Raw genomic sequence first — 26288 nt, 5'->3', positions numbered from 1 at the left:
ACGTGTATTAGTGAGTTTATATGATATTATATTACGCACTTTTGTTAGCTTTGTTAGCATTGTTAGCGAGTAGTATTGGAATTAGTATGTCATTTTGGACCACATGCTGGTGGAACGTTTGCTAATTCGTCACATCCGTCAGATTAGGCTTGAGGAAGTTCTCAGAGCAAACTTTGGGAGTTCTCTTTAATCCCTGCAGTTCCTCCATCTTTCACTTTACTTTCGCCTGGGAATTATTCAGCCTGCCTGACATGGGCGAGACGAACACGGACAGACTGTGCACTGTGGTCCGCGGTTGATTTCCCTTACACTGTGTTTACATTATATATAGTACATTCAATGCTGGTATTGAATTGATACCATAGAAATGGGGCTCGGACAGGGGGTTGTGTTATGTCTGTGTTTCTGGACGTCATATTCACTGTACAGGATTCCTCTGAAGATGTTTGTAGGACAGGTGGATCCATCGATGCTCCTGGTTCCAAATCTGCTACAACATCTGGGGAACATCAGCGCATCTGGAAACGCACTTTCTCTGGCTTCTGATCCGGCTGGAAATGTCAACTTTTTAAGCATGGTCGATAATTTACAGGGAGACTCAGGTAAAGGATATTACATAGAGATGGTTGTTGGAACACCAGGTCAGACGGTAAGTTTTACTCTTTGATTTTGCTGTTACTTTAGTTTCATTTTTGAGAAGCCTTAATATCAATACAAGATGCTATTAGATTGTGTTGACAATTAAACATCTCATATATACAGTTGGAAATGTTCATCTCCTCAATTTAGAAGGTATTATAGTATAGTGATATGTATAGGATTAAATTAAACAAAAAGAACATTTATTGATACATACAAGCCATTTCTATAACATAAATTGACAATTTTGAGGTCTAGTATTCTTGCCAAATGTCCATGATCACTATTATCCAACCCCAAGTCTCAGTACTTGGTGAAACATCATTTTGCCTCATTATTTACATTTACATTTTCGGCATTTAATAGACGCTTTTATCCAAAGCGAAGGACTTACAGTACTGTGACAGTATACTGTCTAAGCAATTGAGGGTTAAGGACCTTGCTCAAGGGCCCAACAGTGACAACCTGGCAGTGGTGGGGCTTGAACCAGCGACCTTCGGATTACTAGTCCAGTACCTTAACGGCTAGGCTGCGACTGCCCTGTCATTATAAAAGTGGAGACTCATTTGGCCTCTCCAGGACATTCCAATACGTTTTTTAACCAAGCTTTAGTTGACTTGGAAGTGTTATTTGGATCACTGTCTTGCTGGAAATCTCACAACAGAATGCAAACACTCATATGCCTTGGTATTTCTGTGCATCCATGATCCCAGAATAAATTGATTGTAATATAAATGATCTATCTATCTATCTATCCATCCATCCATCCATCCATCCATCCATCCAATATAAATACATTGAACTAAACCAGTTAAATTTAAATAATAAAAAAAACATGTTAAAGCAAAGAGTGGAACTAATTTTGCATCCAAAAAGTGTTTTTGTAATTTTTATTTTTAATAACTTAAAATCGGGACGGCACGGTGGCTCGGTGGGTAGCACTGTCGCCTCACAGCAAGAAGGTCCTGGGTTCGATCCCCTTTCTGTATGGAGTCTGCATGTTCTCCCCGTGTCTGCGTGGGTTTCCCATGGGAGTTCCGGTTTCCCCCCACAGTCCAAAGACATGCAAGTGAGGTGAATTGGAGATACAAAATTGTCCATGACTGTGTTTCGATATAACCTTGTGTAGTGAGTAACTATTGTTCCTGCCATGAATGTAAAACATGATGTTAAAATCCTAATTCCTCCCACAGTCCAAAAACATGCAGTTAGGTTAATTGGAGACACTGAATTGCCCTATAAGTGAATGTGTGTGTGTGTGTCTGTGTGTGTGTATGTACCTGTATGTTTGTCTGCCCTGCAATGGACTGGCGTCCAGTCCAGGGTGTTACTGTGTTCCTTGCGCCCATTGAAAAGCTGGGATAGGCTCCAGCAAGTTAGTTGGAGCAGTGGTAGCTCATTGAGTAGCTTTGGGCTAACCTTGGAAGGAATGGAAGGTTAAGGATTTGTTTCTCAGTGCTGTCGTGAAATCCATATGTTAGGAATACATCACACCGACATTTGGTTTTATACTGAACTGGCTGTCACGTTTAAGAGGTCACCAACTTTCTGCAGAGTCAATCGCTACAGACCTCCAAACTTCATGTGGCCTTCAGACTAGCTCAAGAACAGTGCGTACAGGGCTTCATGGAATGGGTTTCCATGGCCGAGCAACTGCATCTAAGCCCTACATCACCAAGCGCGATGCAAAGCGTCGGATGCAGTGGTGTAAAGCACGCCGCCTCTGGACTCTAGAGCAGTGGAGACGTGTTCTCTGGAGTGACGAGTCACGCTTCTCCGTCTGGCGATCCGATGGACGAGTCTGGGTTTGGCGGTCACCAGGAGAACGGTACTTGTCTGACTGCATTGTGCTGAGTGTAAAGTTTGGTGGAGGGGGGATTATGGTGTGGGGTTGTTGTTCCAGTGAAAGGAACTCTTAATGCTTCAGCATACCAAGAGATTTTGCAGGGAACAGTAAGAACAGTTTGGGGATGGCCCCAGGCCTTCTCGTCCAACATCACGTCTGATCTCACCAACGCGCTTCTGTAAGAATGGTCAAAAACTTCCATAAACACACTCCTAAACCTTGTGGAAAGCCTTCCCAGAAGAGTTGAAGCTGTTATAGCTGCAAAAGGGTGGACCGACATCATATTAAACCCTATGGATTAAGAATGGGACGTCACTCAAGTTCATATGTGTGTGAAGACAGACGAGCGAATACTTTTGGCAATATAGTGTATGTTAAACTAAACTAAATAAATGTTCGTTATGATATTAAAGATCTAATAGTTGGGAAAAGCACCTAGTTCAGTGACAGGGAGTTAATACTTATATAAGTCGCGCCTGAAACGACTAAAACTGCTCATGAATAGAGTAGTGATGGTTGTTAATGCTGTGATTGTGAGGTTAGCATGTGATACAGGAATTTCCCTTCGGGCAACACAAAGAAAACCAAGAGTTTCTTTTATAGGGTTCTGTGGATGTGCAACCTAAAGCTCACATGACCTCACATGATTGCCGGGGCTTGTGTAGCCGAGCAGGCAGCTGACCAAGATTAAGGCCACGGTGAGCAGCAAGAAATGTGTACTGCCATGATTACCAGTATCGTATTTCTTTAATAATAAAAAATACACTCACTGTCCATTTTATCAGCTCCACTTACCATATAGGAGCACTTTGTAGTTCTACAATTACTGACTGTAGTCCATCTGTTTCTCTGCATGCTTTGTTTGCCCCCTTTCATGCTGTTCTTTAATGGTCAGGACTCTCACAGGACCACCACAGAACAGGTATTATTTAGGTGGTGGATCATTCTCAGCACTGCAGTGACACTGACATGGTGGTGGTGTGTTAGTGTGTGTTGTGCTGGTATGAGTTTTTGAAAACCTCACTGTCACTGCTGGACTGAGAATAGTCCACCAACCAAAAATATCCAGCCAACAGCGCCCCGTGGGCAGCGTCCTGCGACCACTGATGAAGGTCTAGAAGATGACCGACTCAAACAGCAGCAATAGACGAGCGATCGTCTCTGACTTTACATCTACAAGGTGGACCAAATAGGTAGGAGTGTCTAATAGAGTGGACAGTGAGTGGACACGGTATTTAAAAACTCCAGCAGCGCTGCTGTGTCTGATCCACTCATACCAGCACGACACACACTAACACACCACCACTGACGATCGTCAGTGTCACTGCAGTGCTGAGAATGATCCACCTCTTAAATAATACCTGCTCTGTAGTGATCCTGTGGGGGTCCTGGCCAATGAAGAAGCATGAAAGAGGGCTAACAAAGCATGCAGAGAAACAGATGGACTACAGTCAGTAATTGTAGAACTACAACGTGCTTCTATATGGTAAGTGGAGCTGATAAAATGGACAGTGAGTGTAGAAACAAGGAGGTGGTTTTAATGTTATGGCTATATAAGCAATGTACACACTCAAGACTTATTTTTACTTCACTGTACACCACTACACCATGAGACTCCTTCTGTCTGACATTTCCCTTTGTAAAACTGACCACTCCCAGTCTGCAAACAGCAAGTTTCTGGTGATTAGGATTATCCAGTAGCTTACTGTTTATCATGTAGGAGTGTATGACGTGTGTATTTGCCTAAGATACTGTGTTTAAACCTGATTGAACTGGGCAGCTCCTAAAAGTGTGCATGGTAATGTCTGTTTTGTACCATTTGTGCATGTCACTGTAAAGGATGTATGAGATGTTGGGCTTATGGCAGTTTATATACACTATATTGCCAAAAGTATTCACTCACCCATCCAAATCATTGAATTCAGGTGTTCCACAGGTGTATAAAACCAAGCACCTAGGCATCATGCAGACTGCTTCTACAAACATTTGTGAAAGAATGGGTCGCTCTCAGGAGCTCGGTGAATTCCAGCGTGGTACCGTGATATGATGCCACCTGTGCAACAAGTCCAGTCGTGAAATTTCCTCGCTACTAAATATTCCACAGTCGACTGTCAGTGCTATTATAACAAAGTGGAAGCGATTGGGAACGACAGCAACTCAGCCACGAAGTGGTAGGCCACGTGAAATGACAGGGCGGGGTCAGCGGATGCTGAGGCGCATAGTGCGCAGAGGTCGCCAACTTTCTGCAGAGTCGATCGCTACAGATCAGCTCAAGAACAGTGCGTAGAGAGCTTCATGGAATGGGATTCCATGGCCGAGCAGCTGCATCCAAGCGCGATGCAAAGCGTCGGGTGCAGTGGTGTAAAGCACGCCACCACTGGACTCTAGAGGAGTGGAGACGTGTTCTCTGGAGTGACGAATCACGCTTCTCCGTCTGGCAATCCGATGGACGAGTCTGGGTTTGGCGGTCGCCAGGAGAACGGTACTTGTCTGACTGTATTGTGCCGAGTGTACAGTTTGGTGGAGGGGGGATTATGGTGTGGGGTTGTTTTTCAGGAGTCGGGCTCGGCCCCTTAGTTCCAGTGAAATGAACTCTTCATGAATGCTTCAGGATATTGAGGGATTTTGGACAATTTCATGCTCCCAACTTTGTGGGAACAGTTTGGGGATGGCCCCTTCCTGTTCTAACATGACTGCACACCAGTGCATAAAGACATTGATGAGCGAGTTTGGTGTGGAAGAACTTGAGTCCTGACCTCAACACCTTTGGAATGAATTAGAGCGGAGACTGCGAGGCCTTCTCGTCCAACATTAGTGTCTGACCTCACAAATGCGCTTCTGGAAGAATGGTCAACACGCTCCTAAACCTTGTGGAAAGCCTTCCCAGAAGAGTTGAATCTGTTATAGCTGCAAAGAGTGGGCCGACATCATATTAAACCCTATGGATTAAGAATGGGACGTCACTTGCCACTCAGGTGGCGCAGCGGTAAAAACACACGCTGCAACCGGAGCTGGATCTCGAGTACGTCGTATCGAATCCAGCTCTGCCTTACCGGCCGAGGCTGAGCGGATATATGAACAACGATTGGCCTGCTGTTCAGATGGGCGGGACTAAGGTCGGAAGTGGGTCTCTCTCTTTGAGAATGGTGCAGTCACGACCTCCTACGCCTACACGGAGATGAGGAAGGAGTGCTCTTGGGGTGTGTCTCTCCACACGCAACGCTAGGTGGCGCAACGCTCGTCAATGTGTGGGTGGCAAGACGCATACGGCTTGCTGCTCACGTGTCGGAGGGGATGTGGGTTAGCTTCGATCTCTTAGGTCAGGGCAGGGATCGGCAGAGGCGGAGAGGATGCGTGATGCAAATTGGGCGTTACTCAAGTTCATATGCGTGTGAAGGCAGACGAGCAAATACTTTTGGCAATATAGTGTATACGCTATCCCATTTAAGGCCTTAAAAACCAGCAATAATACCTTAAAATCAATCCTAAATTTCATTGGGAGCCAATGAAGGGAAGCCAGTGCAGTTGTTATTGAATTACATTTCCAATAGGGATGTCCCGATCCGAGCTTTACTAAACCCGATCGTAATCCCGATCTTTTGTTTTACATCAGCATGTCCGCTGTGTGGAAATACTTTAAATTGGAAAGTAAAACAAGTCCAGCAGCGACGTGTAATGTCTGCACTGTGAGCGTTTCACGAGGCGGTAGGAGCAGAGCTGCGTTCATTACTGTACAATTTTACTGTTTATATGGTGTGTGAGTTTACAAAACAACGTAGTGATGCACTGGTTTAATAAAGAAATAAATACACGGTATATTTACATATTGTCGGGAGCAGAACACTTCATTAACTTCTTCTGTTACGGTACCGAATAGCGGACAGCCAGAGTCAAGCACTCTATTCCATGCACTATGGAAGCCCCAAAGGGTCAAAACACACTCACTTCGCATAGAAACGTCCATCAAACCATTGTCACAATACAAGCACTTTAAAAACTGGCTTTCCTTCATAACAAAAGAGCCTTTCCTTTTTATTTTGGTATTCAGGTTGTACTGTAATGCTTTTAAGGAACTTTTTTTCTTATATTCAAGTTAAGCTGCTACACAGATTTCTGTTCATTTTTAGGGTATCACGGCATTAAACAGATTTTTTTTTCTTCAAATGTAAAGTTTAAAGTAAAACTGTAATTATCTCACTCATTTTGATTGATTTTGTAAAAATACAAAACATTAAGCCAATAGCTTGGATGCAGCATTTTCCCCTTCAGCACTGCAGAGCTAGTTAGTTGTTAAACATGTACACTGGATTAATTTGAATAACTGTTATGTACTTGAAGTGTGCACTGTGTGAACAGTATTATCCAGTTCTTATCTAGACGATATCTAGAAAATACAAGTATCGGTTTGAGACTCGGTATCGGATCAGGATCAAAATTAATAATCGGGATCGGTATCGGGAACAAAAAAACGTGATCCCTAATTTCCAAGGGGTGTTTAGACTTCTTATATCCACTGTAACTGTATAATTAAACAAAAAATAAATACATTTTGTTTGCAATGCTGTTTAAACTAATACTAACACTCACTCCACATCTGCATCACTCATGTAACCACGTGGTGGAACCAGCAGTCATACCCGTCTCCACATCCTCACCCTATTATGCACACAGTCAATCACATAATTCCTTCAGATTTCGTGATCTACTCATTATGTAAAAGCGCCTCGAGCACATCTTAATTCGAAGTTGATTGTGTAAAATCTTGAAACTCGAGCCCGGATCCTCAACAGATCAGTAATTATTGGTACTTATGTTAATTTACACCAGGCTCTTTTATTTATTTATTTTTTCAAACGAAGCACTAATTGTGGAGTCTGTTGAGGTCCGCCGAGCCGACGACTGGAGTGGCTCACATCTGCTAATTGTTACAAACAGGTAGCAGATGCGCGCGCGCCGACGAAAAGTGCCTGCCAATTAGCCGCGATTTCTTGATGCGCGCTGATTAGCCTTGCGTGTAGAGCGCTGGAGTGGGAGAATTGGGAGAGGAGGAATGGGAGGGGGATTGGAGACGCTTTATGTGATAAGTAAGAGATATTAGCTGTGAGAGATGCTGCAGTCAGTCTTGATGAACACTCTTGGAGAATTTGTGTAATTCGCTTAATCTAATGATACAATTGTGACAGAAATCTAATCCTTGTTTAAAAGTAAAGTTTAAAACAAACAAAAAAAAACACCCTAATGCATCCCAATGCAGTTTTGGAGATGCTCTGACCCAGTCGTCTAGCCATAACCCCCCCCCCCCCCCCCTCCTTTTCATCTTTGGTCAGGAGCACTCGGTGTCTGACCACAATACACGTTTTTAGTGTTTGATGGTCCATCCTAGATACCTCAGAGCCCAGAGAAGTTGACGCCGCTTCTGGACATGGTTAACATAAGGCGTCTTTTTTGCACAGTAAAGTTTTAAGTGGTATTTGTGCATGTAACTCTGTATTGTACTGCTTGACAAGTAATCCCTCACCCATGTGGTCATATCAGCTATTGTTGAGTGGAGGTTCTTGATGCAGCGCCGTCTGAGGGATGGAAGATCACGGGCGTTCAGCTTAAGCTTGCGCTCTTGGCCTTTATGCACTGAAATTCCTCCTGATTCCTTGAATTGTTTAATGATATTATGCACTGTAGAGGGAGAAATATGCAAATCCCTTCTAATCTTTCTTTGAGGTTCATTTTCTCACGCATTTGTTGACAAACTGGAGATCCTATGGTTATCTTTGGTCATCAAAGACTCATTGCTAGCCCTAAATTGCCCCCGTTCCAACTTTTTTGGAATGTGTTGCAGGCCGAAAATGCAGGAATGGACGTATATTAACAAATGAAATGAAGTCGAGCAGACAAAACATGAAATATCTCAGGTTTTTTATTTTATTTGCATTTTCCATACTGTCCCAACTTTTTCTGATTTAGGGTTGTATCTTCTTATCCAGTGTACGACTGGATTTAGACACAAAGCCGTATAAGGAGTGTCAGTTTTTTTTCTGGTTCTAAATAGGACGTAGGAGATGTTAGCGGTGTAGTGGAGCCTACAGTTGGTGGGTTTATTATGATGGAGTTAATAATGAGAAATGGCTGTAATGGCCCCTCTGGCCACTCGGCAAGATGGCACTTCTCCGTTATCTCATTAGTTCTCCCTCGTTGCGCTGGCACCGCGACAACATTATTCCGACCGCTGCGACTCGCTCACACATGCCTGCCAAAACAGTATGGTACGTGTGGAGAGAGAGAGAGAGCGAGAGAGAGAGAGAGAGAGAGAACATACCGAGTGGATTTCCTGAAGTGCACTTTTACTGTAGCTTGATGGGAATTAAATTGAAACGGTTAAGCCGGGTTTAGATCGTTAGCCATATGTTTTCGCGTGTATGCTCATTTGGCTTGTTTTGGAAGACAGATGCATCACTTATTAATATGCAACGTGGCCAAAAGTATGTGGACATACTTTATAATAATAAAAATAGTTGGTTTGGTTGTTTTAATGCAATCATTGATGCTGTCTAAGCAATTGAGGGTTAAGGGCCTTGCTCAAGGGTCCAACAGTAGCAACCAGACAGTGGTGGGGCTTGATTACTAGTCCAGTACCCTAAACACTAGGCTACAATGCTCGTTCTGTACTAAGGAGGTCTGAGACTTTAAACATGCCAATTTTCTACCATCGGGTTATACACCGATCAGCCATAACATTAAAACCACCTCCTTGTTTCTACACTCACTGTTTATTTTATCAGCTCCACTTACCATATAGAAGCACTTTGTAGTTCTACAATTACTGACTGTCCATCTATTTTACCCTGTTCTTCAATGGTCAGGACCCCCACAGGACCACCACAGAGCAGGTATTATTTAGGTGGTGGATCATTCTCAGCACTGCAGTGACACTGACATGGTGGTGGTGTGTTAGTGTGTGTTGTGCTGGTATGAGTGGATCAGACACCGTGTCCACTCACTGTCCACTCTATTAGACACTCCTACCTAGTTGGTTCACCTTGTAGATGTGAAGTCAGAGACGATCGCTCATCTATTGCTGCTGTTTGAGTCGGTCATCTTCTAGACCTTCATCGGTGGTCACAGGACGCTGCCCATGGGGCGCTGTTGGCTGGATATTTTTGGTTGGTGGACTATTCTCAGTCCAGCAGTGACAGTGAGGTGTCTAAAAACTCTTATTCACTCATACCAGCACAACACACACTAACACACCACCACCATGTCAGTGTCACTGCAGTGCTGAGAATGATCCACCACCCAAATAATACTTGCTCTGTGTTGGTCCTGTGGGGGTCCTGACCATTGAAGAACAGCATGAAAGAGGGTTACCAAAGCATGCAGAGAAACAGATGGACTACAGTCAGTAATTGTAGAACTACAAAGTGCTCCTATATGGTAAGTGGAGCTGATAAAATGGACAGTGAGTGTAGAAACAAGGAGGTGGTTTTAATGTTATGGCTGATGTGCACTAGATAGCCAAACATATGAACATGACACCTGAACATGAGTTTGTTGGATAATACAAAACCATCGGTCCCAATGTAAACAAGTTGGCGTCATTAAAATAGTGTTTGCAAACTTCATATTTGCCATCCAAGGGATGTACCATTCCAGTTGGTCATGTTGAAAAGGTTTAAGAGGGTTATTGGCTTCGTTTTTGACAGTTTAACTAGTCAAACTCGTAAAATATTTAATGTTATGTTTAACTTGCTAACAGAGAGGTCATAAACTCACGGATGTTGGTATCAGTATGAAAGGTAACTGTATGACTTCTTATTTGCAATGTGGCTGTTTTCAATGTTTACCAGATGCCGCATTGGACACACATATTTAACACACTCATATCTTGTCATATCAGAGGGGCGAAGCTACCCACACTGTGATATTTGCCAATTTGCCTATTCCTCTACTGACTGAATGCAATACTAAAGACTATGAGAACATGGAAAATGGGATATTCCAGCTAGCACATCAGTGCTGGGATTCTGAACACCTCAGTTCGAATCTCAGCTGTGCCATCCGCCTGGGCTGGGCGGCTACATGAACAACGATTGGCTTGTTGTTCATACAGCGCGGGAAACCGGACGGGGACCTCATAACTGATGCAGTTACGACCTCTGCTGGCCGATTGATGGCGTCTGCACAGAGCCGAGGGATAATGCGGAACAAAGCTGATCCGCATATGAACTCGTCTCGTGCAGGTAAAAAGATGTGGTCGGATACTGCACACGTGTCGGAGGGCGAGTGTCAGTCTCGCTCTCCTCAATCAGGAGTGGAGATCAGCATCGGTAGAGAGGAAGCGAAATGCGGTCGGGTAATTGGATACGATTAGATTAGCACACCAGTGCGAAGATTCTGACACCCCGGTTCAAATCTAAGCTCTGCTACCGGTCGGCAGGGCACAATTGGCAGTGTTTGCAGCAGACAAAATTGGCCATCGAGTCTGCTGGGTGGGAAAAGAATGGATTAATAAAGTGGGTGGGGTCTTCGAATGCTGTGCAAGTACCCTGGTTAGCAGCCACGGGCGAGGGTCGAGGGGTCAAGGGACTGCACGTGCATCAGAGGGGGAGGTGAATACACCCTCCTCGAATAAATCAGGGACCCCCAGCAGTGGAAGACTGATTGGCTATGCTAAATCGGAAGAAAAAGGAAGAAGATGCATACTAAACATACTAAACATACTAAACATACTAAAACAACACTTTACAAAGGCTATAGACTGATTTAAAAATGACCTACCCTTACTGCGGTATATTAACAGTTCCCTTTTTTGGTTCCTCTAGCTAAACATCCTGGTGGACACTGGAAGCAGCAACTTCGCTCTGGCTGCGGCACCACACCCTTACGTCACAAAGTTCTTCAACAGAGCACTGTAAGCCTTATTCATCCTTGGATCATTGTTTTAGAAAATAAAATTTGAGTTATACACTGTATGGCCAACAGGTATGTGGACACCATTTCTATTTGCTGTGAAGAGTCCCGACCTTAACCCCATTGAACAACTTTAGGATTCATTGGAACATCAACTGGACCTCTTGTAGGCTCTTCTACTGAATTGGCCCATTGGAAGAAAGCTGGCCTCGGAGCAGAGCAATTACCCATAGTGCACTGGCAAAGCAATGATGGGGTGCTTTAACACATCATTGCTTCTTAAACAACCCTTAAGAACGTGAAGGATTTAATGTCATGTCATGTCGCTATGCGGTCAACGCTTTGTGATGGTTGGCTGGGCTGGGCTGGGCTTTCTTCAGTGCCCTCTGTCTTGTGTCGGCCAGATGAGATTAGCCCCGATGATGCCAGCCACGTGCTGATATTCTTGGGGTCTGTCTGAAAACCTGGGCAGCTGCCTAAGTAGGTAGGCAGCAAGGCAGCTCACTAGGTTTTCAGGTCTTTCCACAAGTCCTGTCATAAGACCAAACCAGTATGGAAATTGTGCTCTGTGGGATCAGTTAGGCTGACTGATCAACCCACAGTTCTAGTCCCCCATGTGTGGGGTTGTAGTCGCTCTTCATACTTCCTTACTCTACAGTCAGGCAGGTAACTTTCTCCTGGCATTCGCCAAACCCAGACTCGTCCATCAGGCTTCCAGGTAGAGAAGTGTGATTCGCCACTCCTCAGAACATGTTTCCAGTGCTCCAGAGTCCAGAGGCAGTGTGCTTTACACCATTTCAACCAATGCTTGGCATTGTATTTGGACATGTAAGGCTTTTCTTCAGCTGCTCTACCATGGAAACCAATGACATGAAGCTCCTGGTAGAATGCTTCCATTTATCAAGTTGACTGTGGAATATCTAGGAGGGAAGAAATTCTCTGGAATCCAATGATTAGAAGGCGTGTCCCAATACTTTTGTCCATATAGTGTACAGTATATTATTTAGCAAATTCCAGATTGTAACTATCAATTGTTCTAATCAAGTCTGTCTGATCTGCCCCTCAGCTCCAGCACATACACAACAGGTGGCAAATCTGTGGCAGCCAAATACACCCAGGGTGACTGGGAAGGAGAGCTGGGCACCGATATCATCACAATCCCACAGGGCCCCAACGGCACCTTCGTGATCAACATCGTGGCTATCCTGACCTCGAACGACTTCTTTCTTCCCGGGATCAACTGGCAGGGAATCTTGGGACTGGCGTACCCCTTTCTGGCTCGGGTAAGAGAAATGACAGACGGGTCTGGTAGGTTTGGCACAGGTTATAAATAAGGGTCAGTAAGATATTGCTAGCTATGGGTGGGTCCAATGCCTTTACTGGGCGAAAGGCAGGAAACACTCTGGACAGGTCGCCAGTCCATCACAGAGCAAACACACACACACATCTAGGGGGACTTTAGTATCTCCAATGAACCTGACTGCACGTCTTTGGACTGTGGAAGGAAACCAGAGCATCCAGAGGAAACCCACACAGAAAGGACCCACCTGGGAATCGACCCCAGGACCTTCTTGCTGTTTTCCTATGCCATTTTTTTCTTGGCGTCTGTTAAACCATGGCGACTAAACAGCCACAGGTGATGATGACGCTTCTGGTGTGAACACAGGGCAACTAGCGATCAGCGATTCAGCCCACGAGGTGAAAAATCACCGCCGGTCTGAACGTAGAGTTAGATATCAGATAACATGTATGTGTATACGTTCTTTGCCCCCCTCTGCCCCCCTTTAATGAACGGTTGACCAGATAGGTGTACCTAGTAAAGTACTCTGTGACTGCATTGTTTTTTATGCCATTCATAATACACTGGTACCTTGAAACCCGACGCCAATTGGTTCTGGGAGTGGCGTCGAGTTTTAAAGACGTTGAGTTTCAAGGTATTTTTTCCCATAAGGATGTATGGGAAACCTGTTAATGCGTTCCGTGGTCCTGTGGAACTGCATATATTTTAGGCATATGTAAAATAATGAGGTTGTTTTTGACACTATTATATAAAACAAATATAATATAAATATAAAAGCAGTTAAAAATCAATATAAAATATATAATAAAATAATCATTAATAATAATTAATTATATAATATTTTTTTAAATTTATTGTTCTGTTCATTGTTAATTTAAAATTAAATAAATAAAAAAAAAACACTGAATACGTTGAGTTATTTATTTATTTATTTATTGCAATTTACCCCCTTTTTCTCTCAATTTAGTATAGTCAATCTGCTGCTGCGGACCCCTAGTGGTGCCCAAGGAGGGGGTGACTTTACTTTACACACTCCTTCTTATTCACCCACACATGGGCGGCATGTGACGCCGACCCCGACCTCTACTTCTGAGCAGGCGCCCTGGGCAACCAGGATCCTTCCACGGCCCCACCCCTCTGTTTAATCTGGGCATTTCCCTCCCTAGCAGACTGGAGGCCGATTATGCCCGCTAGAGGGCGCCCAGCCGACCGGCAGCAGAGCTGAGACTCGAACCTGCTAGTTTAAGGGTACACACTTCTCCACGAAGTGCGTCGAGTTTAGGGGACGTCGAGTTACAAGGTCCCACTGTATATTATAATATCACTGTTGAACATTTATCTGTCCACATTGAATAAAAATGTCTTACTAAAGCTTCGCTGTTCCTTTCCAGCCCGACCCATCTGTTGAGCCTTTTTTCAACTCGCTCGTGGAGCAGACTGGCATCCCAGATGTTTTCTCTCTACAGATGTGTGGAGCGGGGATCTCCACTGGCACCGTGACCAACCAAGCAGATGGAAGTTTAGTGAGTCTGAGCTGTTTAATGTATCTGGCTGCACTTTTTTTTTTTACCTGGAACAGATTGAACAGCTGATACGAGTCTAATCTAAACCAGTGATGGGATAAAGATAAAGACGAACGTTCTAAATAGGGCTGTTACTGCTTTTATTTTTACTTAATAACGTTCCTTAATGTGGTGTTGGCAGCATCTCAACACTGTGCTTTGACTGGATGTTTAGATTTACCTGTACTATTTTCTATTACGGTGATACCTTGAAACTCAACGTCAATTGGTTGAGTTTCAAGGTATTTTTTCCCCATAAGGATGTTTGGGAAACCTGTTAATGCGTTCCATGGTTTTGTCGAATTGCATATATTTGGTTATATGAATATTATATTATACACCCTGACCAGGCATAACATTATGACCAAAGCAGCCCTGACCCTGAAGGTGTGCTGTGGTATCTGGCACCGAGATGTCAGCAGCAGATCCTTTAACTCCTCTAAGTTGCGAGGTTGGATCCTCCATGGATCGGACTTGTTCGTCCAGCACGTCCCACAGACGCTCGATTGGATTGAGATCTGGGGAATTTGGATGCCAAGTCAACACCTCAAACTCGTTGTTGTGCTCCTCAAACCATTCCTGAAGCATTTTCGTCGGTGGACAGGGGTCAGCATGGGCACCCTGACTGGTCTGCGGCTATGCAGCCCCATACGCAACAAACTGCAGCACTTTTGATAGATACTGACCACTGCAGACTGGGAACGCCCCACAAGAGCTGCAGTTTTGGAGATGCTCCGACCCAGTCGTCTAGCCATCACAAGTTGGCCCTTGGCCCGTTTTTCCTGCTTCTAACATCAACTTTGAGGATAAAATGTTCACTTGCTGCCTAATATATCCCACCCACTAACAGGTGCTGTGATAGAGATAATCAGTGTTATTCAGTTCACCTGTCAGTGGTCATAATGTTATGCCTAATCGGTGTATAAACAAATGTAGAATATGATGATCACTTTTTTTATTTTATATATATATATATATATATATATATATATATATATTTTTTTTTTTTAAGATTATGGGAGGAATTGAGCCAACACTGTACCGAGGCTCAATGTGGTACACCCCTATTCTAAAGGAGTGGTACTACCAAGTGGAGGTCTTAAAACTGGAAGTCGATGACCGGAATTTAAACCTAGACTGCCGGGAGGTACAAAACTATGTCCTTTTATTATTATTATTATTATTATTAATATTATTATTATTATTATTATTATCATTATTATTGTTATTGTTATTATTATTATTATTATTTTGTTATTATTATTATTATCATTATTATTATTATTGTTATTGTTATTATTATCATTATTATTATTATAATTATTATTATTATTATTATTATTATTATTATTATTGTTGTTGTTATCAATCATCATCATTATCATTATCATCATTATTATTATCATTATTATTATTGTTATTGTTATTATTATTATCATTATTATCATTATCATCATTATTATCATTATTATTATAATTATATTATTATTATTATTATTATTATCATTATTATTATTATTATTGTCATTATTATTATCATTATTATTATGATTATTATCATTATTATTATAATTATATTTATTATTATTATTGTCATTATTATCATTATTATTATTATTATTATTATCATTATTGTTATTATTATTATTATTATTATTATTATTATCATTATTATTATTAACATTATTATTATTATTATTATTAAATCCGGGCGGCACCCTGGCTCAGTGGGTAGCACTGTCCCCTCTCAGCAAGAAGGTCCTGGGTTCGATCCCCAGGTGGAGCGGTCTGGGTTCTTTCTGTGTGGAGTTTGCATGTTCTCCCCGTGTCTGTGTGGGTTTCCTTCTCCAGTCCAAAGCATATGGGTGAAGTGAGATGCAGGACGGGCTTTTTGTTCGACACAAACCGGGTCTAAAATGACCCTGTTTTTTTGTTGTGTCCTTCTAGTACAATACAGATAAAGCCATCGTGGACAGTGGAACAACGCTACTGCGTCTGCCTGAAAAAGTATTCAAGGCTGTTGTGGAGGCCATCACACAAACATCACTGGTACGACCATCATGGCTTGTGTTGTTCTTTGGAAAAAAGCTACAAAAATTTATATACACCGAGTTTTACAAGACAAAATGCAATAAATCTTTCTTTTTGCCAGATACAGGATTTGTCCTCTAGTTTCTTTGCTGGAACCAAGTTGGCTTGCTGGGTAAAAGAAGAGTCGCCATGGAGGTTCTTCCCCAAAATCTCAATCTACCTCAGAGCAACCAACAGCAGCCAGTCCTTCCGCCTCACCATCCACCCTCAGGTCAGACATACCAGAGAGCTCTAAAAATTCACACATGAGGTCTGTTTGAGAACCTAGTGAGCTGCCTTGCTGCCTACCTGGGCAGCTGCCTAATAAGACATCAAACTCAGACACTGCAGTTTTTGCTTACTAAGCTAACACATTTAGCATCAGGCCATTCAAACCAATGGGCTGAGGTGGTACAACCTGCTAGCATGCCTGCTAACACCTCCCTCCGTGTTCCCACAATGGTTACATTATCACTGACAAGCCGACTTTGCAAATAATTGACACTTGTGCACCTTAATACAAATAAAAAATCAATTCGTCCACCATATTTGTTGTGCCGCACTGAATTCTGGGATTGCCTTCATCGCTAAAGAAGCATTGGATGCTCCCTCGTCATTCAGTCAGATTATCGCTTCGAAATAAGGCACCTACAGTGGGGTCAAAAAGTATTTAGTCAGCCACCGATTGTGCAGGTTCTCCTACTTAGAAAGATGAGAGAGGTCTGTAATTTTCATCATAGGTACACTTCAACTATGAGAGACAAAATGAGAAAAAAAAATCCAGGAAATCACATTGTAGGATTTTTAAAGAATTTATTTGTAAATTATGGTGGAAAATAAGTATTTGGTCAATAACAAACAAGCAAGATTTCTGGCTCTCACAGACCTGTAACTTCTTCTTTAAGAAGCTCTTCTGTCCTCCACTCGTTACCTGTATTAATGGCACCTGTTTGACCTCGTTATCTGTATAAAAGACACCTGTCCACAGCCTCAAACAGTCAGACTCCAAACTCAACCATGGCCAAGACCAAAGAGCTGTCGAAGGACACCAGGAAGAAAATTGTAGACCTGCACCAGGCTGGGAAGAGTGAATCTACAATAGGCAAGCAGGTTGGTGTGAAAAAATCAACTGTGGGAGCAATTGTAAGAAAATGGAAGACATACAAGACCATTGATCTCCCTTGGGGTCAAGATCTCATCCTGTGGGGTCAAAATGATCATGAGAACGGTGAGCAAAAATCCCAGAACTACACGGAGGGACCTGATGAATGACCTGCAGAGACCTGGGACCAAAGTAACAAAGGCTACCATCAGTAACACACTACGCCGAGAGGGACTCAAATCCTGCAGTGCCAGGCGTGTCCCCCTGCTTAAGCCAGTACATGTCCAGGCCCGTCTGAAGTTTGCCAGAGAGCATATGGATGATCCAGAAGAGGATTGGGAGAATATCATGTGGTCAGATGAAACCAAAATGGAACTTTTTGGTAAAAACTCAACTTGTCGTGTTTGGAGGAAGAAGAAGAACCCAAGAACACCATACCTACTGTGAAGCATGGGGGTGGAAACATCATGCTTTGGGGCTGTTTTTCTGCAAAGGGGACAGGACGACTGACCCGTGTTAAGGGAAGAATGAACGGGGCCATGTATCGTGAGATTTTAAGCCAAAACCTCCTTCCATCAGTGAGAGCATTGAAGATGGAACGTGGCTGGGTCTTCCAGCATGACAATGATCCCAAACACACCGCTCGGGCAACGAAGGAGTAGCTCCGTAAAAAGCATTTCAAGGTCCTGGAGTGGCCTAGCCAGTCTCCAGACCTCAACCCCATAGAAAATTTGTGGAGTCCGTGTTGCCCAGCGACAGCCCCGAAACATCACTGCTCTAGAGGAGATCTGCATGGAGAAATGGGCCAAAATACCAGCTACAGTGTGTGCAAACCTGGTGAAGACTTACAGGAAACGTTTGACCTCTGTCATTGCCAACAAAGGTTGTGTTACAAAGTATTGAGTTGAACTTTTGTTATTGACCAAATACTTATTTTCCACCATAATTTACAAATAAATTCTTTAAAAATCCTACAATGTGATTTCCTGGATTTTTTTTTCTCATTTTGTCTCTCATAGTTGAAGTGTACCTATGATGAAAATTACAGACCTCTCTCATCTTTCTAAGTAGGAGAACCTGCACAATCAGTGGCTGACTAAATACTTTTTGGCCCCACTGTAAGTAGGCAGCATTTTAAGGCATTTAGGAATTTAGACATGCCTTCTTCTCAGGAGTGCATAGGATGATGTAAAATGCGTCACTAGGTTTTCAGACAGACCCAATATCTCTTTCACACATGAATGCTTTACACCGCATGTATCAGGTTAAACCCTTTCAAATACAATAGAAAATTCCTATATAAAGTCTGGGCGCCTATACAGGCAATGATTGGAGGGGAATCCTCATAACTGCTGCAGTGTGACCTCTGCTAGCTGACTGGGCGATATGGAAGACAACAGAGATCAGTGCATGACTCTCTATGCGTGATACGGATCTCCATATGGATCCATATCGTGCAGGTGAAAAAAGCACAGGTGTTAGTCACGGCTCTCCTCGGTCAGAGGCAGTAGAAGGAGCCGAAATGAGATGTTAAGAACGGCCATTGTTTGGGGGGTCGGGGGTTATTTAAAATTGTCACCTAATTAAAATAACGATTCATTCTTTATCCACAGCTCTACATCCAGCCTATCGCAGGCGTCGGCGACGTCCTTAACTGCTTCCGATTCGGCATCTCTCCATCGGCGAACGGCCTGGTGATCGGTGCGACGGTAATGGAGGGCTTCTACGTCATTTTTGACCGGGAACGTAAAAGGGTGGGATTCGCTGCGAGCACCTGCGCTGGTGAGTAGGTTTAATTTCTTAATTCAGGGTTTTTCTATGAAGTCGCAGAGAAAAATAATAATTAAATAAGCAAATTTTAACAGGCACATAACACAAAATGAACTTGTACACGAACGCCCCCTTGTGGAGGCTTTACCCTATATCTTGTAAACCTCAGTGGGACCAGATTGCCACCAATTTTATATTTCGTCATATTTGTACTGGTAGTTACTGGTTACACAAGATCATCAGTTCAAGTTTTTAATATCAACACAGTCATGGACTATTTTGTATCTCTTAATTAATTTCGCTTGCACGAGCTCCCAGAGGAAACCCACGCATACACGGGGAGAACGTGCAAACTCCACATAGAAAGGACCCGGACCGCCCCGCCTGGGGATCAGATCATCATAAATCTGACGATTTGTTTACAATGCCAGAAAAGTACATTGAACGTGTCGTAAATCAGCGTCATAAATAGCGTCATGTAATTGGAAACAAGTTCCAGCTAAATAATAATATAAAGTTAACCCTGTACAGTGTGGGAAACAAGTATGTGCATATTTTTCGACTGCATCCGTATATTTGGGGATCTTGCCACAGTTTTAACGCCAGATTCCCTTACTTCCTATTATTTTTGCTATATTATTAATGCATTTGAGGAGGATATATTTGATTATTTTATATTATTATTTATTATATATATTATTCGCCTATTTGTGGATTTGCACGTGAGGCCAGTCTCTCACATGGAGAGTCATGCACTGATCTCAGCGTTCCTCTTTCTGTGCGTGTGCCTTGGGTTATTAATCAGGGTCCTTAAACAGTGTCGAAGACCCCACCCCTTTTTTTTATCTGGTCTTTTCCCACCCAGCAGACTTTGGTGGCCAATTTTGTCTGCCACAGGCACTGCTAGTTGTGTCTGCGAGGGGGCGCCCAGCCCCTATTTTTATCTGGCCTTGGGACCTTTCAACAGCCAGACTGTTTTGGCCATCTCCCTCCTCCCTTCGGACAGTAGCCAAACACGTCCGGGCAGACACCCAGCCGGTCGATAGCACCTCTGGGATTCGAACCCCAGATCTCAGCATAGTGGGCTAGTGTTGTTTATGTATAACTATATATCCAATTCAAAGTATGTGGACACCACAGGCAAGACAATTTCTACAATATCGTTTTAATTGAATTCAATCCAATTACAGTCCAGAATGCTAAATTATGAACCATGTACCATTTCCCTTCAGCTCATCCCTTTTCACCCTTCTCTCCCACTCTTTCAGTAAGCGCCGGCGTACCCGTGTCTGAAATAGCCGGCCCGTTCCTGGCAGACGGCGTGGCGTCCGACTGCGCGAGCGATCTCCCGTGGCAAGAACCTGTGCAGTGGGTGGCGGCCTACGCCCTGCTGGCGCTGTGTGCACTGGTACTGATCGTCCTCCTGGTACTGATCGCGCCTCCGTGCAGATGCCGGCGGCGGGACGGAGAGATGACGGACGAGTCGTCGCTGGTCCGCAATCGTATCAAATGATGCTGGGACAGAGACTCGGCCTGAGAAAGACTGAGAGGATGTCGGGCTGGGAGACGAGCGCTCTAGTAGGAATAAATACAATATAGAAGGAATCTTATGTACAGAGTTTGGAGGAAGTTGTTTTTTGACTCTCTGTTTGCTTTGATTATTGCATTTTTTGACATTGGATCATCAAACGAAGCATATTACAGCAAATTTTGTTAAACAATTTTACTCATTTAATATTTTAATACAATTATGTACTATCAATCGGTGTAAAAAAGTAATTGCTGTATTATTTGGTGGTTGCATCACCTCTCAAGGCAATAACTGCAACTAAAATTTCTTAATGTGGTTGTGTTGGGCTGGCGATTTTTTGCACTTAGCTCTAATTCAGGTTTTTTTTTTATTCTCCCCATTTTCCTCCAGATTTAGCGCTCTCAATTTTTGTCTTCCGCTGCTGAGAGATACCAGATTGCATCCGAGGAGAGCACGTCGCTGTACACGCCTCTTTCGACACGTGTACAGCCCTCCTCTTCTCGCCCCTGCATTCTGCACGGGCGTCTCTTCCGCCAATCAGGGTCCTTACACAGCGTATGAAGACCCACCCTCCCACACATAGTCCCGCCCCCACCCTGCAGATACGGTGGCCAGTTAGTATCTGCCGCAGGCACTGCCAGTGATGCCCACCAGATGCCGACCGGAGGCAACACAGAGTTTCGAACCGGGAGTTCGGTGCTGGTGTGCAAGCGGAACATCCCGCTGCGCCACCTGGGCGCCCCTAAGTCAGTGGTTTTTAACCATATAAATATTTATAATTAAACATGCACATAGATGTGTACCAGAGATGGGGACTCGAGTCGCACATAAGTCGCACACACAGTCGGACTCGTTTCAAATGACTCGGACTCGACTCGTGACTCGCAAAAAATGACTTGCGTACAATAAAAGCTCCTACAGAATTGGCGCTAATGGTTGGAAGAACCGCTTTCTGAACCTATCAGACCTTCTGATTGTAATTTTTTGTAAAAAATGCTGTTATTTGTATCTATTTAGCTTGCAGCGTCACACAGATGATTGTCGATGAAACGCTTGATTGGCTTTCTAACGAGTTCGTGTTTTACTTCACAAGCGGGAAAAGTTTGGAGGTTTTTAATTTTAAGCACATTTACAAAATAACGGATTATATTCCTAATGGGACACACAGTTATACATTTAATAGCATCTGGAAGAACAGAAGCTAAGATAAGCAGTGGTTATGGATTTTTTTTTTTGCTGTGTTTTGGATTTTGGCCGCTGTGCCTGATTTATCGCACGCTTTTGTTTTGCAATGAAAACAAAACGTATCAGTTTAAGCTTTTAACCGGTACCTAGGAAAGTAAAACGGCAAAATACAGTCGCTAATCTGTTGTTGTTTTTATCTGAACTTACAGATTATTTGTTTATTTCTACGCTACATTTCCAATATATGTTTTGTGTAGATTATATTAACTCGTGACTTGACTCGGACTCTAGCCCAAAGACTCCTGACTTGACTCGGACTCTAGCCTAAAGACTCCTGACTTGACTCGGACTCTAGCCCATTAACTCGTGACTTGACTCGGACTCTAGCCCAAAGACTCCTGACTTGACTCGGACTCTAGCCCAAAGACTCCTGACTTGACTCGGACTCTAGCCTAAAGACTCCTGACTTGACTCGGACTCTAGCCCAAAGACTCGTGACTTGACTCGGGCCCAAAGACTCGTGACTTGACTCTGACTCGAGCCCAAAGACTCCTGACTTGACTCGGACTCTAGCCCAAAGACTCGTGACTTTACTCAGACTCTAGCCCAAAGACTCGTGACTTGACTCAAACTCTAGCCTAAAGACTCGTGACTTGACTCGGACTCGAGCCTAAAGACTCGTGACTTGACTCGGACTCTAGCCCAAAGACTCGTGACTTGACTCGGACTCTATCCTAAAGACTCCTGACTTGACTTGGACTCTAGCCTAAAGACTCGTGACGTGACTCGGACTCTAGCCTAAAGACTCGTGACTTGACTCGGACTCGAGCCCAAAGACTCGTGACTTGACTCGGACTCTATCCTAAAGACTCCTGACTTGACTCGGACTCTAGCCTAAAGACTCGTGACGTGACTCGGACTCTAGCCTAAGGACTCGTGACTTGACTCGGACTCTAGCCTAAAGACTCGTGACGTGAGTCGGACTCTAGCCTAAAGACTCCTGACTTGACTCGGACTCTAGCCTAAAGACTTGTGACGTGACTCGGACTCTAGCCTAAAGACTCCTGACTTGACTCGGACTCTAGCCTAAGGACACGTGACGTGACTCGGACTCTATCCTAAAGACTCGTGACTCGACTCTGACTCGTATTTTGTGACTTGTGAACATCTCTGATGTGTACAGCGTAAACCCCAAACCTTTACTATCCATCCACACACGGAGAACATGCAAACTCCACAAAGAAAGGATACAAATAAACAGCAGTCATTTAATTTCATTTTATTACACCTATATTTAAATAAAACAGTTTTTTTGCAGGTCTGTTGAAAAAAAAAAAAGTGTATTTTATTGTGTGTATAAGTGCCATCAAGCCGTGTGTAGGGGCCCTCGGAATTAAACCCAGGCCTGCCATCCATGAAAGAGCCGACTCAGGTTTTTAGGGTTCATGGCCTGTTGGATGAGCAGGTTGACCTGGCCACCCACGCTGAGCACGGTTCCCTCCTCCACACCTTTCAGCTTCTCCTGCAGACGCAGCAGCACCCGCTCCGCCACTTTGTTGAAGTTCTGGCTTTCGCTGCGGACACAGAAAACGACACAACGTTACGTCAGGATAGATCTGGGACTTAATGAGAAGTATGTAATTATGCTCATTTGTAGAGCGTAAGGGCGCATTCACACGAGAAGCGATCAAAGTGCGAATATGAGACGAATCTGCATTTGTGTGGAATAACCGTCAAATTCACTCTGAAAGCTCCACATGTATCTGTGATTAGCTGGATCTTCCTCACTGTTTCACTTTTAAACTTGTGTTATAGCTCGGGGTGCTGACAAATTCTGAGAATCAGCTTTTCCGAGAGTCTAAAATGCTTATCGTTAAAAGAACAACGTAAACATAATCGTATTAAAAGAACAACATAGAAACACTAAATCTCTCTTAATTATTACTGCTCATAAGTTCTCTCCACTAATGAAGTTCCTCCCTCATTGTTTTAATGCAATAAGTTACATTAAGCTTTTACCACGTTATATCAAACAGTTCGTCTCATTGGAGGCACTTTGGAAAGGTCAGCGGCAAACTGGGTCAAACTTCAATCAGGTGAATTTTGAGTGCCGCTTCTCATGTGAATGCGCCCTAAGGCACATGGAGGGTACATGGGAAATTTGCTCCTATTCACCTTACACATAAGGCTCAACCTGAAGCACATGAGTAAATGCTAACACTGACTTATATATCGTATACTGGCTAGAAAATTAGCTATCATGCTATAACAATAAAAAAACTTTGGGTAAGAGTCTATCAGCATGGCACATCTTGACTTGGCAAAATGTGCCCAGCCCTCTTCAGGTCACCTCATCGATTTACTATTGGATTCAGGACTGGGCCATTCCAAAACCTTGATCATCATTCTCTTGTTGATTTGGAGGTATGCTTTGGGTCATTGTCATGCTGAAAGGTGAAATGTCTCCTAATCTTCACAATGCTGCCACCATCATGCTTCACTGTGGAAATGATTTTCTTTCTGTGATGCACAGTATTGACTTTACACCATTTTTCCACAGAACCACATCCTTGGGTTACCCAATAAAACCCAAGGGTACCGTCACCCTACTTTTTAATATCAAAATAGATATATTGTAAACAGTGTCAGTGTTAAACCTGGCTTTGCGATGGGTTTCGGGTTCCTCTCCAGCAGGAGTCGGATTCAGAGTGGCATTGAGCTCGGCCTGCTCGTCCTGCTGCTGCTGCAGGTAAAACGCCTTCAGCGGGTTCATGGTCCAGTCGAACAGCGGATCGTACAGCAGCACCTGCGCAGAATCCGAACGTTAAAAACTTAATACAAGTAAAAAATGACAGATTCAGACTGACTTTGTGTCACTTGGAGCTGCCCTACCTCCACTATGGTCAGGAGGACCTCTTGGGAACTCCTCATCACCTCCATGGTCTTCTCACAGCATCTGTGCAGAGAAGAGAAACAAGTTCCATTCAGGCATCATGGCTAATCGTTTTAGGGCGTGACAAGTGGGCGTGTTTGGCATAATGGTAGGAGCTATTGGTACACGCAATCCAGGAATCCAGGGCTGGAATCACAAATACAGGGCCGGTTCTCTAAAAGAAACCAAGGTTCAAAGAAGCCTGAACAGAACCGGTTCAAGAACCAGAGTTCTTTTGGTGGAAAAGCATAGCTAATAGTGCATACTTAGTTCCGGTCCCAAGTTCCGGTTCCGGTCCCAAGTCCGCTGATGGAAACCGTGTCGGTTCTCTAAAACACACCAAGGTTCAAAGAAGCCCGAACAGAACCGGTTCAAGAACCACAGTTCTTTTGGTGGAAAAGCGCTAATAGTGCATACTTGGTTTCCATCAGCGGACTTGGGACCGGAACTTGGGACTGGAACTAAGTATGCACTATTAGCGCTTTTCCACCAAAAGAACTGTGGTTCTTGAACCGGTTCTGTTCTGGCTTCTTTGAACCTTGGTGTGTTTTAGAGAACCGACACGCGTTTCCATCAGTTTCCATCAGCAGACTTGGGACCGGAACTTGGGACCAGAACTAAGTATGCACTATTAGCTATGCTTTTCCACCAAAAGAACTGTTGGTCTTGAACCGGTTCTGTTCGGGCTTCTTCGAACCTTGGTGTTTTTAAGAGAACCGACACGGTTTCCATCAGCGGACTTGGGACCGGAACTTGGGACTGGAACTGTGTCGGTTCTCTTAAAAACACCAAGGTTCGAAGAAGCCCGAACAGAACCGGTTCAAGAACCAGAGTTATTTTGGTGGAAAAGCATAGCTAATAGTGCATACTTAGTTCTGGTCCCAAGTTCCGGTCCCAAGTCTGCTGATGGAAACTGATGGAAACGCGTGTCGGTTCTCTAAAACACACCAAGGTTCAAAGAAGCCAGAACAGAACCGGTTCAAGAACCAGAGTTCTTTTGGTGGAAAAGCATAGCTAATAGTGCATACTTAGTTCTGGTCCCAAGTTCCAGTTCCAGTCCCAAGTCTGCTGATAGAAAACGCGTGTCAGTTCTCTAAAAAACACCATGGTTGGAAAAAGCCTGATCAGAACCGGTTCAAGAACCAAAGTTCTTTTGGTGGAAAAGCATTAATAGTGCAAAATTAGTTCCGGTCCCAAGTTCCGGTCCAAAGTCCGCTGATGGAAACACGTGTCGGTTCTGTAAAAAACATCAAGGTTCAAAGAAGCCTGAACAGAACCGGTTCAAGAACCAGAGTTCTTTTGGTAGAAAAAGCATTAACATAATTAGTTCCGGTCCCAAGTTCCGGTTCCGGTCCCAAGTCCGCTGATGGAAACTGATGGAAACCGTGTCGGTTCTCTAAAACACAACCAGGTTCAAAGAAGTCTGAACAGAACCGGTTCAAGAACC

The 26288-nt window shown here is 43.7% G+C and overlaps 2 protein-coding genes across 3 annotated transcripts in view; one reads left to right on the top strand and one right to left on the bottom strand.

Moving 5' to 3' along the window:
• The first annotated feature begins 287 nt into the window (after positions 1 to 287).
• On the top strand, positions 288 to 20955 carry bace2 (beta-secretase 2). 2 transcript variants are annotated; one of them, XM_062988007.1, is made up of 9 exons: positions 288 to 649; positions 11302 to 11390; positions 12456 to 12672; positions 14081 to 14212; positions 15264 to 15398; positions 16199 to 16300; positions 16410 to 16553; positions 19037 to 19205; positions 20462 to 20955. In XM_062988007.1, exons 1-9 carry the CDS (start codon positions 368 to 370, stop codon positions 20704 to 20706), a joined length of 1515 nt encoding a protein of 504 aa, XP_062844077.1. In that variant the 5' UTR covers positions 288 to 367; the 3' UTR covers positions 20707 to 20955. The 2 variants fall into 2 exon arrangements, with proteins under 2 accessions (XP_062844077.1, XP_062844076.1); XM_062988006.1 differs by having other exon boundaries at positions 292 to 649; positions 16404 to 16553.
• A 2218-nt stretch (positions 20956 to 23173) lies between these two features.
• The window catches only part of atm (ATM serine/threonine kinase), a 53679-nt gene continuing 50564 nt past the window's right edge, over positions 23174 to 26288 (bottom strand). Inside the window, exons 61-63 of the mRNA XM_062988009.1 lie at positions 24802 to 24865; positions 24567 to 24715; positions 23174 to 23483 (exon numbers count right to left, since the gene is read on the bottom strand). Of these exons, the coding sequence (XP_062844079.1) occupies positions 23303 to 23483; positions 24567 to 24715; positions 24802 to 24865 (394 nt within the window). The 3' untranslated portion in view covers positions 23174 to 23302. The remainder of the gene's footprint in view (positions 23484 to 24566; positions 24716 to 24801; positions 24866 to 26288) is intronic.

The sequence above is a fragment of the Trichomycterus rosablanca genome, chromosome 25 (assembly GCF_030014385.1).
Source record: "Trichomycterus rosablanca isolate fTriRos1 chromosome 25, fTriRos1.hap1, whole genome shotgun sequence".
Lineage (NCBI taxonomy): Eukaryota > Metazoa > Chordata > Actinopteri > Siluriformes > Trichomycteridae > Trichomycterus > Trichomycterus rosablanca.
Note: the sequence above shows the minus strand (reverse complement) of the source record. Positions and strands in the feature narration are given on the sequence as shown.